Here is an 18,826-nt window from a genome sequence, read left to right as displayed (position 1 = left end):
CACATGGACGTGATAAGTAGCCAAAGCCAGAGTTTCTATGAGCAGGGTGGGGGCGGTCACGGATATCTGGGTCAGATTAAGAGTTCATTTGCTGCCTGGCATGTGATCTTGTTGATTTTGGTTCTTTGCACTGTTGTGATCTCCAAGTTTTCAGCCAGGCATTATTTTCAGTAAGGACAACGGGAATGGCCACCTGTGAGCCCTAGGAGATAGGGGAAGAGAGAAAAAGTTTAAGGCTCTGGTGGTGCTTATTACTGGGCTGGCCCCAGGCTTCTTTTCCACCTTTCACATCCCTCAACACTCCTTCACATGCCTTTGACTCCAGATAAATCAGGTTACTTGCCTTTGCCTTTACATGCCCTATACCTTCCTGCCTCTGAGACTTAGCTTTCATTGTTCCCTCTATCTGAATGCCCTTTTTTAAAATCTACTTCTTCAAGACCCAGATCCCCTTACTTTTCTTCTAGGAAATGTCTCTGGAAGATCCTAGCCAGTCTTTCCTTCTTTCTCTTGTACTTTTATCACTTCGTGTCTTATAGTAGTTACTTGTGTACATGCCGTTAGAGCATAAACTCTTGGAGGGAAAGTTGTCCTTGACACTTTCTTGAACCTCTTCCTGTCCCCCCACCAACCCTGAGTATGTAAATACTCCTTTATGATATTCTTTAGCAGGGGGAATAAACAGAAGTTCAGTTCCTTAGACTGTCCCATTCACTCTGGGCATGTGGATGCGCTCATTATCTGGAGATTGGTCCTGTCTTAGGGTTGCTGGGTTGGCTGTGGCCGACACTGTAGGCCTGGGGTCTGGGTGCTTCCTGGCCTCCATGGGGAGTTCCAGGATTGGCAGCGTCCCCTAACTCTGTCTCCTGCCGAGCCTGGTTTACTTTTGGTCTCTGCGCAGCTCGATGACCTGTACCTGATCGCCATCTGCCATCGCCGGGGCATCAGGTCTCTCCGGGACCTTACTGCAGAGCACCTGCCACTGCTCAGGAACATCCTCTGTGAGGGGCAGGTGAGTTGCCCTGGACGAGTCACACCAAAGCCCAGAGGAATTTACACTTCCATTCCAGTGTGTTCTCTGCATCACTCTCCTCTTTTCCTGGAAGGCTGTCTGTGAAAGGGGCTTCTCTCTGGATGCCAGTGCGGGTCCACACACAGGTTCTTTAGATGGATTCATAAGACCCTGTCACCAGGTTCTGCCCAGCCCTCCAGCTCTACTTTCAGCCACCTTTCCTCACCCATACTCTCCCTTTGGCCCCATGTCGCAGGTCCCATTTGGGATGCCTTCCCACCCCAGGATTGCCTGCCTTGCTTGGTGACAGTGGCATCGTGCCAGACTTTTTTTAGGGTAGCTGGGTCCACGGCTCTGATGTCTGTAGGCACAAACCTCTTCATCTAGCCTGAGGGCAGTGACTGCATTCTGTAGCACCCGGCATTCAGGGATACTGTCTTCTGGGATGTTTATTGAATTGAATGAAATTATAGGGTGCTAAAAGGAGCCTTGGAGCAAGGGGAGATGGTGGAAGAGAGTCGAGTTTTGGTTTGTGGTCCTGGTTCTGACATTTTTTTTTCCCCTCTTTAATTCCCCCCACACCCCCACTTCCACCCCTGACCTACAGATGTTGCTGTTTCCCCTTAAGAACTGGATCTCTGAAGGCGGGGCGGCTCCTCCCACACGGTCGCAGCATGCACCTGGGGCCTGGGGCCTGGCGCCCTGGGATATGTTCTGTGGTTCCACCTGGGGTGCGAACCCAGGACCTTCTGCATGTAAAGCAGATGTGCTAACCACTACATTATGGAGCCACCCCCCTGGGTTCTGACATTTTGACATCAGTCAGCTGGCTGACTTTGGGCAGGTCACTTCACCTCTCTAGGCCTCGACATCAGGTTAGGATCCTACTGAATCTACCATTCTGTGGGATTGTTCTCAGCCTTTTTTTCCACTCTGAAACATTTGAAGATGCCCCCACCCCCCACATCCGGGCCCAGCAGTCACAGATGCCCAGCCAGGAGAGGCTCACCCTTTTCAACAAGAGCTGCTCAAAGGCTTGGATGCACTTGGAGGAAGGGCTCCACCTGAGTCAGCTGTCTGTTAGCCTCCGGTCCCCAGCTCCCCTTCACTGCCCTATCTACTGCCCTATTCACTGCGCTTTCCACTGCGCTATCTTTCCGCTGGCCCATGTCAGTGTCTCTCTGGCCACCTTTCTCTGTAGGAGTGACTTGTTTCTCCTGAAACAGCCTCTGGGTGGGTGGCAGAGAGTGGTGTCTTTCTTTTGGGAAGATGCTGAGCCAACACTTTCACTTGCCCTGACAGCTCTGGTGCCCTTGCCCTCCTTATCCCAGGAAGCCCTTTGGATGCTCTGGCCCTGGTCTCACCCTGCTACAGAGATCCCTGGGGTGAGCTCCAAACAGAATACAGCTCTGTGGTGTATTCCGAGCCCACGCAGGGCCTGGTCTGTTTCTCTTCATCTCTGACCTCCTGAGGGATTTGCCCACAATGGAAACCAGAGTCTCCTGTGAACTCCAAGCCTTAGAGTCTCTGGAAGAGGGCTTTGATAGAAAGCCCCTACCCTTGAGAAAAGATGGGGTTGGGCCAAGGGAGTGGGAGCCTGGGCCAAAGTCAGTACTTTCTTCTCTCAACAAGGGTCCAGCACTGTCCTTTCTTTTTCACCAAGACCCTACCTCAGCCCATCCCTATCCCCACTGTTTCCAGGCTCCACTGTTTCCATGCCAAGAGGGAGAATAGGCTTCCTCCCACCCACTTAAGGCTTTAAGTGTTTACAAATCATCCCCAGTCTGGGTCTGTTGGGCCTGTCCTTAGGCACTGGGACTGCCTAGATTCCCAGCAGCAACTGTCTGAGGAAGCAAATGTTTTATCCAGACTGGCATTGAGAACCCTGATCCAGGCCACTATCCCCTTCATTTGGGAGAAAGAGCCTCAACTCTGCTGCTGTCACCTGTTTTTGTTAATTCCCTAGAAAGGAAGACAGGGACCTAAAGCACACTGTGGGCAGAGTGCCGTTTGGAGGGTTTTGTTAGGTGTCCAAAGGCTAGTCTGAGGTCAGGATAGGAGGAAGGTCTGGTGCTGGATCGTGGGCAGCACAGTGACCCCTTTCCTGCCACACCCTTTCTCACCAGGAAGCCATCCTGCAGCGCTACCAGGTGAAAGCGGATCGCCTCCGTGTGTACCTGCACTACCTGCCGTCCTACTACCACCTGCATGTGCACTTCACGGCCCTGGGCTTTGAAGCTCCTGGCTCGGGGGTGGAGAGGGCTCACCTGTTGGCAGAGGTAATTGAGAACCTGGAGTGTAATCCAGAGCACTACCAGCAGCGCACCCTTACCTTTGCCCTCAGGGCGGATGACACCCTGCTCAAGCTCTTGCAGGAAGCCCAGAAAAACTGAGTCTGCCCCGGGTTGTCAGAAGAAGAACACAGATATGGGTGACTGAAGGGGCGGGGGAGGGGGCGCGATTTTTAGCACCAGTGAATTTTTTAAAAATATGTTTCACACTGGCTTATTCCTAGTATGTGAATAAAGTATTGGTATCATTCGATGTGGACTGATGTCACAGCCTGGGGAAGCAGGAGCTGAGGGATGTGGCGTGGGCAGAACCCTGGGGAAGATCTTGAAAAAGGACGACAGTACGGGGGAGGGGGGCAGAGGTGGCTTCAGGCCTTTTTCAAGTCCTGCTCACCCGTCCTTGCTGATTTCTGTGTCCCGAATCTGGCTCTGTGTCCCGAATCTGGCTCTGTCTCTTCCCGTTTTCCCCCTCTGATTCTGCTGCCACATTGTTCTTCCTCCTTCCTAACAGTTTTCTAGGTCTCTATGTCTAGGAGTGCCCTCAAAAAACCAAACATGAAGACTTTCTGGAAATAATCTATAGCAGTTTTTCATGGCACTTCCTCTTTCCATTCCCAGCATTGAGGTCACCCCTGCTGGGGTGAATCAACCCTGCTGATAAACTTGTTGACAGGGATGAAGGATTGCCGCTTGGAAGTGGGACGGTTTTAATACGAATCGGGTGATGCAAGCTTAAAAAGCCGCCTTTGCCTTTGTTATTTGGTCAGTGAGTCCCTGGCCTTGAGTTTATTAACTAGGCAGGAAGACAAAACAAACTCACATAGAGCAGCCAGAAGATCAAGTACAAAAACAGTATTGGCAAGGGCAAATGATATGGGTGTGGTGGAGTACAGAAACTCTGAAGGGCTTGGCTCCAAGTGTGACCAGTGTCATAGTCCCTTGTTCTTAGACTCTTGAGGCCAGGGAGGGACTTTAGAAGGGGCTATAGACTGATGGCCCATAGGGAGCCATCAGGGGCTTATCTGGGAAGGATGACGTCTGCCACTGCTCCAGCAGATCACAGACACAGTCATGTACACTGAAGGCACACAAACACATAAGGTAGTCTTTCTAGCACAGAGGACAGATATATCACAGTGCCAAAGGAGCTGGTATGTGCTAGTTAGTCAAAGTGGTGCTGACGGATACTGGGTCTTGCTCAGGAAGCTCAGAGGAGGCAAGATATAGGGTTCTGCTAAGTGATATGAGAGAAGCGTTAGGCAGAGGAGAGGGTGGCTCTTATTCTGTGTCCCCTAGACTGAGAACCAGGAGACCTGGATTCAGAGCTGAGCTCCATTCATTCATTTGTCAAATGTTTATTGAACTTGTACTATAAGCAAGGCGCTGCCCTAGATATTGGTGAATGGTCAGAAGTCTCTTCCTGGAGCTGACATTTAACCCACATTAGATGAGACCTAAGGTGTTCTGAGCCTACGGCTTTGTAAGAGGGAGCGGGGATGAAGATGCATGATGCAAATCTGTGTGTAAGTGTCAAGGGTGCTCTATGAGGAAACTTTTGGGCAAACCGAGAGGAGCCAAGGAACAATAGCAGTCAAGCCTCCAACTGCTCCCTTCCTTCTCTGAGCAAGCCAGGAAGAAAGTGGGCCGGGAACTCTCATCAGGGGTCTTATCTGGCTTCACACACAGGTTGCACACTTGGAAAAGACTTAATAGGCAACGCATCCTGAACCAGAAGGAAGACAGCGAGAGCCTCCCAGGGGATGGGCCTCCATCTGCCTGGAACTGTGCCCTGGGAAGGCATTCCCTGCCTCTCCACACTTGACTTCCTAGCCTGATCTGTCCCATCTCTTCTTCCTCACAGGGCTATTCAGCCATCCACCAAATTTCTATCAGCAGTCTTAAATGGGCTGACACTAGAAGGTGATGATGAGAACAGGAAGGCCCATAGTAGCCTCCAGAAGCACAGTTCAGGGGGCGGGAGAGCCTAGGAGGAGATAGTACGTAAGGGCTATTCTAGAGGGAGGCCTGGCTTTGCCCCTCTGTCGGGAGGTAGAGATGGTGCTTATGCATCAGGGCCAACTCTGCTTTCAGGCCCAGTTCTCCCCCCAGTGCCTGCAATGGGAGTAACCAAGACCTAGGGAGGAAACAGCCCTGCAAGGCAGAAAGTGCTCTAGACAAGCCTCCTGCTCCCAGAGACCCTAGCTGTGGCCAGTGCCCACAAGAATATTTGCTTTTACTCCATTAAACAGCTGTTCAGATGTGTGGTGGGCCATGGAATGGATCCTGCTGACTCTCCTCTTAACATATAGCTACTTGCCTTTGTCACCACCTGAAACAGTTCCCTCGCTGCAACACCATCTTACCTGAATCCTGAGACCCTTGAAGACCTACCAGGAAGAACTGGCTGAACCAAGAGGCCAGTTGCCTTGTTATGCCTCCTCTGAACTCGTAGGGAGCCTAGAGCAGGTCTCCTCTCTTTCTGACCACACATTCCATTACCCAGTCTTTTCTAGAGAGTCTCTTCCCCAGGGCCACAGGTGTCCAAGAGCAGCTCCCCCCATCCGAGGCACTGTAGGCCTGGAGAAGGTGGCAGCAACTGGGCCATCACCTGAGGGCTTTCACCTATGAGTAAAGGAGCTTGACTCTGAATCCAAATCTCCTGGTTCTCAGTCCAAGGAATGCAGAATAAGAGCCACTCCTCTGCCTTATGCTTCCCTCTGTGACACTCAGTAGAACCCAACATCCCACCATCCCCGAGAGCTTCCCGAGCGAGACCCCGTATGCCGGAGCCCTACCTTGATAAACTGGCACATGCCCCTCTTTGGCAGCATGATACATCTGTCGTCTGTGCTGGAAACAGTGCCTTATGTGTTTAATTGCGTGCCTTCGATATGCGTGCCTGTGTCCCTGCTCTGCTGGAGCAGTGGTTGATGTCACTCTTCCTAGATAAATCCTGGACGGCTCCATAACTGGCTTTCAGCCCCCCAGTTCCTGGCCCACTTTCTTCCTGGCTTGCTCAGAGAAGGAAGGGAGCAGTTGGAGGCTTGACTGCTATTGTTCCTTGGCTCCTCTCAGTTTGCCCAAAAGTTTCCTCATAGAGCAAAATTGCTGAGTGTTCTACATTTGTCAACATTCTTTCATGAAACTGAGAAAAATAACATTTCGAAACAAGTTCGACATTGAAGTTACGCTCTTCACGTGTGTGGAATACAGATCTCCAAAGTAAGAAATGTTGAAAATGTTGCTCGGGTAATACTTGCATATCCAAAACACTGTAATATGTCTATTTTATTTCTAAATAGGTTGATGTAGGTCTGCTAACTCTTCCTTCTCAGAAAGGAGCCAAATCTTTATTCCAAACATGTGTATATAATGTTAAAATGTCCTTTTATAAGAAGATGGTGATAATGGTAGTTGTTTTTAAACATCCTCACTTAGCAAAATAAATGTTGGCAACCCTATGTTCTATTATTGTTATTGAAATTACATTGGATTTTGACATCTATATAAACTTGAAGCTACTGAGTTTTAACCACTGTTAAAAAATAAGCATGGACTGAATCTATTTAAACTGTTTCAATTCAATAAACAGGTTTTGAACATCTGCCCTAATTTGTTTGTTTGTTTGTTTGTTTATAGCAAGAGTCTGGAGATAGAGCGCACATGGAGGTTACAATTTGGTGAGGAACATAGGCATTAATTAAAAGCAATTACAACGGTAGTGAGTACTTTGAAAAAAGCAGAGGGGGCTATGGAAGCTTATACCTAGAGAACCCAAACTTCTAGGTTAAAACTTGATAGCCAAATGGCCACCACAGCAAAGGCCCAGCAGTTAGGGAGACCATGGCTCAGCATGGTTGAGACCCAGAATTTAGCTTCTAGCATGGGGCACATATGGTCATTTAGCACACTGGCCAGTTTTTTCTTTAAGGACCATAATGAAATGAAAGGCAAGACTAATATAAATATACACACACATACACACACTTTTCCTCCTACCTTCTAAGTTTTCCTAGCTGGGCTAATGACTAAGACAAATTAGTACATGCACATGGGGAATTCACATAAGCATGAAAATTCCAAAGACAGGCAACATTGGTTAAAAACGACATTTTGGACAAAGGAGATAAAGGTGGAGTGGTTGGTGGTCATAGATTTCAGAAGTGAGAATGGGCAATTTATAGATAGTTGAGCAAGAGTGGAACACACAGGGCAAGCAAACTCTGGCCAGGCAAATCCGAACAATGGGACACGGGCTATCTAGCCAACAGGCCTCTGCTAGAGCCCTCCTATTTACCATACTTAATTCAAATTAGGCTGAAGCAAACATCCTAAGACTGCAGGATCTTCTATCTGATACTTTTGGGTAGGAAAGCAGGGAGGGTCAAAGGGTCTTTGAGTCTCTCGTTTCTTAATTACCAGCTTAAAAATCAGTATCCCAAAAGGTAAAACACTTGGTCTCCTTCACTCACAAGAAATTTCTTAGAATATTACTCAGCCATAGAATATTACTGCCATTTGCAACAACATGGATGGACCTTGAAATAATCATATTAAGCGAAATAAGCCAGACAGAGAAGGTTGAAAATCACATGATATCACTTATACATGGGATATAAACCTAAAAGCAACAAATGAACAGGACAAACAGACTCACGGACAATGGACTAATGGTTACCAGAGGGTGTGGTGGTGGGGGGGGCGGGAATAAAATGTTAATAAATAAATAAAATTGACTTAAAAAAATTCTTAACATTCTTTTCCTCCTCTGCTTGAGAGGCAGTATGGTCTGATGGTTCTGACACAGAATCTGTACCATAACCAAGTATGAACTTGGGCAAGTTACATAACTGCTCTTACACTAAGAGAGGTGACTGTGCCTACCCCGAGAGGTTTTGTGAGAATTAAATAAGAGGATGTGGACAAGGTAATCTCGAAGTAAATGTTAGCTGCTATTTTCCTGTGGCGAAAGGAGCCAAAAAAGATGTCACCAGAGGTATTCGGGCTAGATATTAAAAAGAAATTCTCAACTAGAAGGCTGTGTGATCCTAGATTATGCAGTGGAGTCATGGCAACCAAGGTAAAAAGCAAGCCATAAGCTCTCTGTGGTTAATTGATCACAGCCCTAAACAGAGACAAAGGTTGCGTGCAACAACAGCTCAGGATCCCTCCCAACGTAAAGGTTCCTGGGATGCATTTTAGCCTCGGCCAATGGGCAGGTTTCTAAAACTACAATGGTGATGTCCCTGCTATTGAGAACCCTGGGAACAGCTCAGTTCCATGGACCAACCATATAAATCTGATAAAAATAGGAGCTGAAATACTATCCCAAAGTTGCTATTTTTAAAAGCATCTGAGATGCTGGATTGGGTTTATTTCTACCTCAGAGAGCATCTTGCTGTTTCCTCCTCCTGGTGGGCAAGAGGCTAACGTGGCACATGTGAGGGACAGGATCTGAAAGCCTGTGGGGCACACTTGTCAGGTGCCTCCTACCCACACCCACTGCCTGCCAGGGAGGAGCCTCCAGGCAGGGGCTTCCTGGCTCTAGAAGCACCTTGCTCCTCTGTCACCTCCCTCTGCCCCCCAGCAAAGCAGAGAGGTGTCCTCTTCCACTTCCTCCACAGCAGAGGAGGACTCTAGAGAAATAAATGGATGCAGAGGAAATGGGAATGGAGGCAACATGGCTCAGAGGAGGACTGAGACCAGACAGCTATTCCTCAGGTTGTCTTGACCCACCTTTGGCACAACTAACCTCTGAGAGGAATAATCCCCAGGAGCCAAAGCCCTGCTTTCCCCATCGCATTGCCTCTTGCTGAGCAGCTCACAGTATTTATTGTGTAGAGGGGCCAAAGGGGATCAATAGAGTTTGATAGGGCTCCAGATGGCTCCAGAACCCAGTGCCTGGGGCTGAAAAGCATCAGAATGCCTCCCTCCTGCCCCATAGATGATATGGCTTCTAAGTAGCTGGCTAAGCATCTGGCTGTGCAGTTAAGAAACTGGAGGGGAAAAAAGCATGAGTTAAGTACTTCGTGGCCTAAGAGGAGGAGTCAGAATTACAGTTAGCTTCTGGGCACCCAGTAACCAGGCGTGAGATAAACTGCGTGTGTGAGGAGGCAGCGGGGGGTGGGGTGGGGAGGGACCTAAATACAGCTTATCAGAGGAGGGATCTACCTGCGTAATAACAGCTCACACTTTTTTAGTACACTATACTGCCAGAGCAAATTCATATCCGTTGCCTAATTTAATACCAACAATAGCCCTTTGAGTAACTGCAGTTATTTCCAATTTTTTTCTGGTAAGGAAACTAAAGCCATTGAGTGACAGAGCAGAATCGGAAGTCAGGTCTTCAAGAGCAAAAGTTGGCCCTTCAGTTCTACTTTCTGATAGAGTAAAGTTTATGTGGTTCATAAGCAAGAAATGCAAACTGTTTAGATCTAGTTCGTGAAAGAGTTAGCAGAGTTCAGAAGCTGGGCTGATTCTCTGACTCAACTAGTTGCATTGGGCCAGTTTACCCACCTGTAAAGCTGGGAGGATCTTCCCTCTTCCTCTGGATTTGCCAAAGGCAGGGATGACGCCAAGGACAGGACTACAGTCATTGTGTTCTTTGTACCTTGCTAGTCCCAGACTTTGCCTCTACACCCCAACCTCCACAACTGATATGCAATAAATATTTATTGAATGAATGTTTGACTTCCAAAGCCAAAGGCACAACTGAAACATAAAATTAGACATTGGTGAAATGCAGAAAAATATCACGTGATGTATCACTGAGGATGGAACAGTCCCCTGTGGAAGAACTAGGCGGATTCTTCTTCATCCGTGCCTTCTCTACTTTGCTCCAGCGAAGTAGAGCTTCCTGGGTTGTTCGCAACGGATAAGCCCTCCAGTTTCAGCTGAAGTGAGTCTTGAGCTAGCACTTCTCTGAACCTTTGCACTTGTTTTCAGTTACCCACTCCTTACACGTACGTAGTCCCATCTCGCCGTTTAGTCTTGAATGGGAGTCTATGGTGGGCCTTCTCTCTGCAGCTAGACGGTAAGCTTCCGGGGAGGCAGAGACTGGGTCTTAAACATTCCTTTGGAGCCCTTAGCACCAGGCTGTTCACACTAGGGCTCAGTAACCACTGTTTACCTGTGAAAAAGTGTCTTGGGAGCTGTGGAATGTCATGCGGTGACTCCTCGACTGTCTTTCAGCCTGAGTAGTTCCCAGGTTTGCCTAGGGGATGTCTGGGCCCAAGGAACTAGGGGCAGGGGCCTGACGGGGTTTCCCCTGGAGACAAGATGCCTGGCGCCTTCCGTAAGGAACAGAAACTGAGAAGTTTCTCCAGGCCAACGTAGGGTGTGCAATAGAGGGGTGCAGAGGGAGCAGTTTGGAGGTGGCAGGTCCAGACTAAGGCAGAGGAAGGGCCCTGGCCTCTGTGGTCTAGGGGTTGGGCTCCCGGAACAATGCCCCCCTTTTCCTGCCTCACTTTCCCGAGTGAGGGAGAAACAGAGCTCACCGCGTGGGAAAGCCGAGATCCCTTTGTTGGGGCTCATTGTTCCCAGAAGGGCGTGCAGAGGCTGCGCGGACACATCCATCCTGGCGCGGTTCACAGGGAGCGCCCCAACTCTCCCCTCACCCCCTACGCCCCCTCCCCGGCCTCCGCGGCCCCGCCCCAACCCCGCCGCCGGCCGCGGCCCCGCCCGCACGATCCGCCAGCTTTTCCTCCTCCTCCTCCCGCTTCCTCCCGGGCCCACTCGCTCTCCTTCTGCGCCCGGCGGTGTGCGCACGCGTGTCCGACGCTTCCCCGCCCGGCCCGGCCCGGCCTGGCCCCCGCCTCCCCACAGGCGGACGGGCCCGCTCGCAGTCCGGCCCCGCGCCCTGGACTGGGACCGGCGGAGCGCAGCGCTGGCCCGTGCGCCAGCCGCGCGCCTAGCGGATCGGAGCCGCGCAGAGCCGCCCGCCCCGCCCCACCCGCCCGGTGAGTACGCGCCGCCAGGCCCGCGGGGAAGGGGTGCGCCTGGGGCCGGCTGCCGGTCCCCAACCCCGCGCGGCCGGGTGGGGGTTCGGGTCGGCACGTGGGCGCAGCGGGGCCCGGGCCGATTGGGTGGCCGCAGCCTGGAATCCCTTCCCTGGACCAGGTTTTCGCGGGAAGCCGTTTCTCTCGCTCCCTAAGAGGGAGCAAACGGGACAGTCCTCTTACCCGGAAAGTTTCCAGCCCTCACTCTGCGCCCAGGCTGAAGTGGCGCCCCACCCTCAGCATCCTCTGAGCCATGGTTTCTCTCACGACTACCCCCATCAAGCCCAGGAGGTCCGTGGGCTGGCTTTGCTGAAGGTGGCAGGCTTTGCTGGGTCCGGTTGTGTGAAGGTGTCACAAGGTCGCCTAGCAGAGCCCAAAGGTGGAGGTTTGTAGCTGCAGGCTGGCTGTGCCCAGGACACCAGGTTCACGTCGTGGGGGTCTTTGGGCCTAGCCCACTGTGCTCAGAGCTCTCTGGGCGGTGGGCAGTTGGGAGGGTTGGTGTGAAGGTGGAGTACTGATAGGGGCAGAAACCCTGAGTTCAGCTGTCTGCTCTGGGTGCCTTCCAGGGTGGCCCCTGTTGGCAGGGCCGTCCAGGAGCTGCAAACATGTCTGCTAGGACTAGTACTACTCCTCTATCCCTCTTCCTGGGGGAGGCTCCTATGGGCCATTGGAGGCCTCATCTACTGTTGCTGCTTTCTCTGTTTCAGACTGGGTCCCAAGGCTTTGGGGGACGCCTTCCTGAAGGCTGGGGTGTAGGCATTGTTGGGGTGCTTAGTGTGCACGTCTGACCTCATGGCCACCCACAGGCTGGCACTCCCACAGCCTTCTCAGGGAAGCCTGTGCTTTCCACCGCTGGAGGGAGGCACAGTGTGGAAGCCAAGTTCAGGCCGACTTACCCTTTGCAAAGCCTTGGGAACCTGCCTGATGTGGGCTAGGTTGCCAGTAGAGGCACAAACCAGTGCTGCTGCTCTCCTGAGCTGTGCTCAGCCGCCTGCCCCCTCCAGGCTTTGGCCCTGGCATTAGCCACAGAAGTTTTAAGTTAGTTGGTAAGTGTTAAGTGCTTTGAAAGGTGCTTGCACAGAGGAAGAGGTCTGTGTTTGCTAGGAGTCATGTTTCCCCCACACTCTATCTCTCCAAAGCTGCCCCATAATTCTAGAGAGGGTGCCTGAGAGGTGCCAACCATTGGGGTCTAGAAATTAACTTATGAGGCTTTTTCTCTTTGCTGGGAGCTGGTCTGGGAATACCCCCTGCTTGAGCTGAGGTGGCCCAGGTCTCTCTGACTTGTTCCCTGCTCTGCTCCTGTCTTCACTCCAAGTGCTCTTTGTGTGCCATCCCTCAGCATCCGTGCACTGGGCAAGAGATCTTAGGTTTCATTTGGCCCTGGGTCCATCAAGCAGTTGAGAAGAGCCATCATTGGGGCCAGCCTCCCAGAGTCCAAGTTGACAGGGATTAGGAAGTGGGTATACATGCAAAGAGAATTTACTAGAGGAAACTGAGACTCGCCTGCTTGGACTATGGGCTAAGAGGCACCTGTTGCTGGGGAGTGGGTTGCTGTTCAGGCCAACAGGGCATCCTCCCTGTGAGTGGAGGCTCAGGCCCAAGAAGCGTGCGGTGCCTTCAGAGCTGCCTTCCCTTCCCTCCCTGACCCAAAGCAGTGACTTCTTCCCCACTCCTCAGAAATAGTCCCTTGGCCCCTCCACCCTCCCAGCCCTCCTTTACTCCTAGGATCCAGTTTTCTGGGTAGAACCAAGCATCTGTTGCTTTCTGGAATTGTAACAAATCCTGGAAATGACTTCCTGCTTCACCAGCAGGAGCAGAGAGGCCAGACCCCCTTTCTGTGCTCCAGCTTAACCTGTGGTCATTCTACAGTGAACCCCACAGCCTGGTATCAGCTCTACGTTAGGTGTCCACCCAGGCCCTGCCTGGGCACAGTCTTTGGATCTCTCCTCTGAGAGGCTGCCCCAATGGAGCTGTGAATTCTACCTCTCTGAATGGCTCCAAGGTGTGTACCCTCCGTCCAGGGGAAGGGTCGCTTTACCTCAGTAAGACAAAAACCAGTTCCAGCCCACAGGCGATGGGGAGGTCTGTCTTTTTGAAAGGGACCCTCCACATCAGCATCCCAGAGTGTCCCAGAGACTGAGGGCCAGGTCTGCAGATGGTGACCAGAGCCCAGCCAAACTCTCTGACCCTTGGAGATGGACACAGGACTCTGGAGAGCAGGCTATCTGGGGGTAAGGGCGAGGCCCCTAGAAATCTTAGAGGACCTGCTCCCTCCATCCTGACTCCTCAGCTGCCCTGAAGTTAGGCATTTCCCTGAAGTGCTAGCTGGTCCTCAGAGCCTTCAGGGACTTGACCTGAAGCTTTCAGTTGCCTTGAGGAAATGACTAGCATAGGCAGGCTTTGGTGGCATTAGTTTCCTTCTCTCCTTTGTCACCCCTTCCCAGAAGTGCTCAGCGCTTCTGCAGTGTTCTGAGTGCCCCCCTGCCATGGGCTGCTGGCTGCCCCTGGCCTCAGAATCATGCCTGACCCCTACCACATTCTGTGTGTGTGTGTGTGTGTGTGTGAGAGAGAGAGAGAGAGAGAGACAGACAGACAGACAGACAGATAGACAGATGCTCTTTATCCTACAGATGGAGGAAGTGGTCAGATGTGGCTATGAATGAAAGCAGTGTGTGATGCCTGGGCCCCAGCCAGGTGCCCGGGCCCCAGCCAGGTACCCTAGGGCTTCAGATTGGTGCCCATGAGCCCAGCAGGGGCTGAACTCTTAAGGGGCTATGCTGGGTTAGTTGGTTTTCAGGCTGAGGAGGGACATCTGTCCAGACCTGCAGGTTTTTTAGTCTTGACCCCTTGCCTAGGACCAAGAGATTTTACATCCAGGTCACTGCCCTGTCCCTGCCCATCCCATCACCTCAAAGCCGCTCCGCAGAAAGAAGATGTGGTTTGCCCTAGAATCTGAAGCCCTGGCTTCTACCCCTAGCCCAGCAGAGCTGAGGGTGCTGCTGCTAGGGCCAAGGAGAGGTGCGGGCTAGCGAGGCCCTCAGTGTCCACCGGGGCCTTGAGTAGTGAGGAAGGCCTGGCCGCAGAGGCCCAGAAGCAGCTACAGTTGTTGGATAGTCCCTGCTTCTTGCCTGTAGCTTCACTCCAAAGCCCATGAGGGCCATAGGGTCCAGTATCTGCTTTTCTGGGGGTAGAGAGGGTACTGTGGGTAAAGGTGGCTAGAAAGGGGACTAGGACCAGTTTGCAGAGTGCTGGGCCAGCACACTGTGTTTTCTGCCTTGCATCCAGACCCTCCTCCTGAGTGCGGGTCCCAAGGGCTGCAATATTTGCGTCTTGTGCCCACGATCTGCTCTGTTTTCTGCCTATGCAGCCTCTGTCAGTATCTGTCCTTATAATGAAAAGGGACTTAGTAAATGACAAAAGTAGTTACCATTTATCAGTCAAGCACTTATTAAAAGCCTGGCTCAATAAACTTAAAAAAGAAAGGCATGCTGTACACTTATTTACATCACTTTGTGTAAACCTCACAGCCCTTCCATTAAGCCCATTTGTAAATGAAGAAATGGAGGCTCAGGAGGATTAAACTACTTGGCCAAGGTCACACAGCTCTTAAGCAGCTGAACTGGGATTCATATCCAGGCCCGTTTCCAAACTGCAATTTTCAACCCAGTTTTCCACTGCTCCCTGAGCTCATTTCACCTGTCCTGTGGTTCAGAGGTGTGAAGGGGTTTGCTCAAGGCCACAGTGTCTTGGTGACAAAGTGGGACCGCACACTCTCCTGATTCCCGGCCCGCAGCTGTGTGTACTACCCTGAAACCCACATCGTGGCCTGCCCATCCAGGTGCCTTATGCCCTGAGTCCAGTTTTCTCAGTTTGGGCCGGGCAGGGTAGGGTTCTCCTCCTTCCTTCCCGTCTTCCCCGCCCGCTGCTGGCCCCTCCCAGCCCCCACCTCTCTCTTTCCTGATAGTAATTGCTTCCATCTGGCCCGCCCAGCGCCTATGCCTTTGGAAAGGCGGTTAGGCTGCCGCCCACAGGGCTGCAAGGCCTCATCCTGCAACCAGGGCTACATGTGGGGATGGCAAGGGGCCCCGTGGGGCCTGAGCACGGGAACCAGCCAAGGTTGCTGCTCCTGGTGCCTGACGTCCCCAGATTCTCGCCAAGTGGGAGCACCTTTGCTCCTTGCCACCCTGCTCAAGGTCGGAGAGGCTCCTCCAAGACATGCTTCTCAGTCCAGTGGTGAGCTTCCCTTCTGCCCTTAGAGGTTACTCAGACCAGGAGGAGGGAGGCCTGGTTGGAAGAGACAGCAGGAGAGAAGTGGGGCCAGTGGGGTGCGCTGGGGACCCACTGCTCCAGGGTCACGGGAGGGAAGCAAAGCAGGGCACTCTTGGTGGCAGAAGCTGAGGGACCCTGGAGCTTGGACAGGTGAGACTGTCATGTTCACTGCTATATTCTTCATGCCAGAAACGGTGTCTGGCCAGTATTAAGTGCTCAGTAAATATTTGTTTGCTGAATGAATGGAACCAGCAAAAGTGGCATGAAGTTTCATATTTTGTCTTGATATAAAATGGAACTTGCACATTTAACAGTGTATTTAGTGCTCGGTTGCCTCCCGTGCCTCGTGCTCTGCCTCAGCAGCTGGGGACAACACTGCCAGCTTCCTCATTGTGGCTATCTGGAGATTTCAGGAGCCTGCTTCTGCTTGAGGAGGGGCAAGCTCCCTGCCACTGAAGGTCAAGGTAGACCAGTGACCTTGACAGGGATGGTCCAGAGGAGATGCAGGCATCGAGGGGCACGTTTGTGGTGTGGAATGGGCTTGGGAACTTTTAAGGTGTTTTCTTTCCTCCATGAGATTTAAGGATTTTAGTGTGAGCTCCAGAAACCTGTCTGTCATGTTCACTGCTATATTCTTCATGCCAGGAATGGTGTCTAGCCAGTAATAAGTGCTCAATAAATATTTGCCGAATGAATGGAAGATGGAGCTTGGTTTTCACTGTGTTCCGGTTTTGCTTTCCCTTTCCCTGGAGAGAGGGGCCAGAGCATAGACACATTTCCACTGGACTCGTGAGCTGTTTGTCAGAGAAGGACCTGCCCCCATTTCAGACTCGAAAAAGGCAGGCAGGAGCCCCCAAGTAGGGTGGGCAGGAGTCTGCCCCCATGATGGCATGTCCTCCATTTTACCCACCCCGAAGTCAGCTGGTCACATTCTTGTTCCTGTCACCCTCTCTTCAGCCCAACCTTTAGGTTCTTGCACAGACTGGTCCTAACCTCACCTCCTGTCCCAGCATCAGAGTCCTCTGTGACATGAGTGGGCCCTGTGCTGGGCTGAGCCCAGATGGACTGCAGAGGGGGGCGAGCGGAACCATCAACCACAGACAGGTTGGGGGGCAGTGCTGTGGGTGGTGGCTGGGAGGGGCCATGAGCTTTCTTCTTGTAGACAGGGTGTATCCTTTCTGGGTGCACAGCCTTAATACTTTTCAATGAGAGAGCATTCAGACAACATCTCAGGACCTGGAATCCAGTGCTCAACAGATGCCAGCTGGTGTATTTTATGTGATGGCATGGGGAGATGGGGAGACAGAATGTAAAGTGTCTACACTCTGGCCCTAGAAAGAGAAGCAGGTGGCTGTGCCAGAGTCACTCCTGAGGACATCCCTCGTGTCCTCTCCGTCCGCTACCAGCTGCGTGACCTCGGACAGGTTTCCGACTTTATTGGTTTTCTATTAGCACATCTGTTAATTGGGGTATTAGTATCTGCTCCACCTCACAAGATCGTGATGCACAAATGATATAAATGATCACAAGCCGAAAGAGGCCTTAGACCCTAGGACAGGACCTGTAACTGTGGTATCCCCAGCACCTGGCACCATGCTGGAACATAGTAGCTGCTTAATAACTATTTTTGCAAATGAGAGAGCCGAGCCTCAGAAAAGTAACTTGCTGTTCAAGGTCAGAGTGTGTGTCCTGCCTCGGGAAGGATCCCGGTCTCTCGGCCCCTCCATTCCAACCCCTGTCCCCATTTCATTGCTTTCTCTGAGTTCCTGGTGTCACTCGGCCTGTCTGTTCTCTACGCCCCAACGATCCAGGATTGCTGAGGCTGAGGCCCCTGGGGCATGGCTGGCTTGGGGTGGGGATGTGGGGGCTGCTGAGCTGGGATGAGCGCCATCCTCCTACTCCTGAACTAGCTTTGTCAGGATGAGCGAGTGAGCCCAGGGGTGGTTGGAGGGTGTTCATAAAGTGGGAGCCCGTCCCCACGGGCTGTGTGGGCTGTGCTCTCCACACCTCCTGCCCCTTTTCTCCCCTCGTGCCCTCTTTTGCCCTTTTGCTCACTTTTTTCTTTTTCCCCGTCCTTTTCTGCCTGCTCTCCCATTTCCTCCTTTAGATTCGGTCATCCCTCTTCATGTCTGCCTCCTTCCCCTTGTCTCCCATCCTACCCCAGATCTCGGCGTCCAGGTTGTCCAGACAGTGGCAGCTAGACTTGGCGGGTGGTCCAGAGGAGATGCAGGCTCACCCCTGCAGGGCTGTGAGGTTCAGGGCACCTCCCATTATGGGTGGCTGCAGCATTTTCTAGTGAACTGGCTCTTTCAGCAGTTGAGTTTGGGGAAGGAGCACTGCCCGCCCAAAGTGTGGAGTGCTTTGATCCGCAGCTCAGCGCCCTGGGTCCTCACCCACCTCCTTACACATCTTCCTGGGCTGAAGGCGGGAGCTTGTCCTGGAGCCTGAGAGTCTCCAGAGAAGAGCTAGCCACTGGGGCTTTGCTGGCCCCTGACCTCTGCCCTCCACTCCCCTCTCTCCAGAGCTCCAGCTCTCTCCCCAGAGGTACCTGCTGGGATGGAGGAGGCTGGCCAGAGCAGGAAGGAGGTTTCCGCTCAGACGCCTTCCAGGTGAGCACACAGTGTCATTCTTGGGCTGATGTGTGTCTGTGTGTGTGCATGCACACTATGAGTGTGCCCACGGATCATGTGTGAGAGAACATGGGCATGCGTCCGCGTGCGGATGAGAACACGGTGCACTGTGTGGGTACTTCCGCTCTAGGCCTGTCACCGAGCAGCCCTCCTCCTAGCCCAGAGCTCTCCTCTGGTCTTTGTCACCCTGGCTTTGCACTGTGGCTTTGTTCTGTCTTGGGGGCCAGCTGGTCCCCTTCTGTGGTCCCACACAGTGGTAACTGGTCCCTGGCCACCCATTCAGCTGCCTGGGGGCCCTGGGGCCAGTGTTTGCCCCACCCCCAAAATGGAGGCGTGTGGGGGCTTCCTGCCTGGCGTCTCAATGCTGCCAAGGCAGAGGGAATGGGGAACAGCTGCGCTGGCTGAGTCCAGCGCCGTATGGATATGGTTTGACAACAAAGCTCCCTCTGTGTGTTCTCGGGCCCCTTACATAACTGGGGGTGAGGGGTGGGGACAGAGGGAGGCGGGCAGGAGGAGGTGGAGATGGGGACAGGGAGATACCGGGTTGGGGTGGCTGGAGAGGGCACAAGGACCAGGAGGAGAAGGGAGGCGAATGAGAGAGAGAGAGAGAGAGAGAGAGAGAGAGAG

The 18,826-nt window shown here is 52.3% G+C and overlaps 2 protein-coding genes and 1 long non-coding RNA gene across 8 annotated transcripts in view; 2 read left to right on the top strand and 1 right to left on the bottom strand.

Annotated features, from left to right (window-relative positions):
• The window catches only part of DCPS (decapping enzyme, scavenger), a 35,284-nt gene extending 28,369 nt beyond the window's left edge, over positions 1 to 6,915 (top strand). Inside the window, exons 5-6 of the mRNA XM_039872750.1 lie at positions 902 to 1,012; positions 3,139 to 6,915. Of these exons, the coding sequence (XP_039728684.1) occupies positions 902 to 1,012; positions 3,139 to 3,405 (378 nt within the window). The 3' untranslated portion in view covers positions 3,406 to 6,915. The remainder of the gene's footprint in view (positions 1 to 901; positions 1,013 to 3,138) is intronic.
• Positions 6,916 to 9,957: 3,042 nt separating this feature from the next.
• Positions 9,958 to 11,917, bottom strand: LOC120610437 (uncharacterized). Of its 2 annotated transcripts, none has more exons than XR_005654934.1 (2): positions 11,484 to 11,917; positions 9,958 to 10,432 (listed from the first exon to the last, which is right to left on the bottom strand). It is a non-coding gene; the product is annotated as an uncharacterized LOC120610437 (long non-coding RNA). The 2 variants fall into 2 exon arrangements; XR_005654933.1 differs by lacking the exon at positions 11,484 to 11,917 and adding an exon at positions 10,800 to 10,907.
• The window catches only part of ST3GAL4 (ST3 beta-galactoside alpha-2,3-sialyltransferase 4), a 33,914-nt gene continuing 26,150 nt past the window's right edge, over positions 11,063 to 18,826 (top strand). For 2 of the 5 annotated variants that reach the window (XM_039872735.1, XM_039872736.1), the window contains exon 1: positions 18,092 to 18,178. The gene's annotated coding sequence lies outside the window, so the exon portion shown is untranslated. Of the gene's footprint in view, positions 11,262 to 12,737; positions 12,757 to 18,091; positions 18,179 to 18,826 lie in introns of those variants that run through there. The other 3 variants (XM_039872737.1, XM_039872739.1, XM_039872738.1) reach the window with 3 other exon arrangements.

This window comes from Pteropus medius, unplaced genomic scaffold, assembly GCF_902729225.1.
Source record: "Pteropus medius unplaced genomic scaffold, Ma_sr-lr_union100, whole genome shotgun sequence".
Taxonomy (NCBI): Eukaryota; Metazoa; Chordata; class Mammalia; order Chiroptera; family Pteropodidae; genus Pteropus; species Pteropus medius.
Note: the sequence above shows the minus strand (reverse complement) of the source record. Positions and strands in the feature narration are given on the sequence as shown.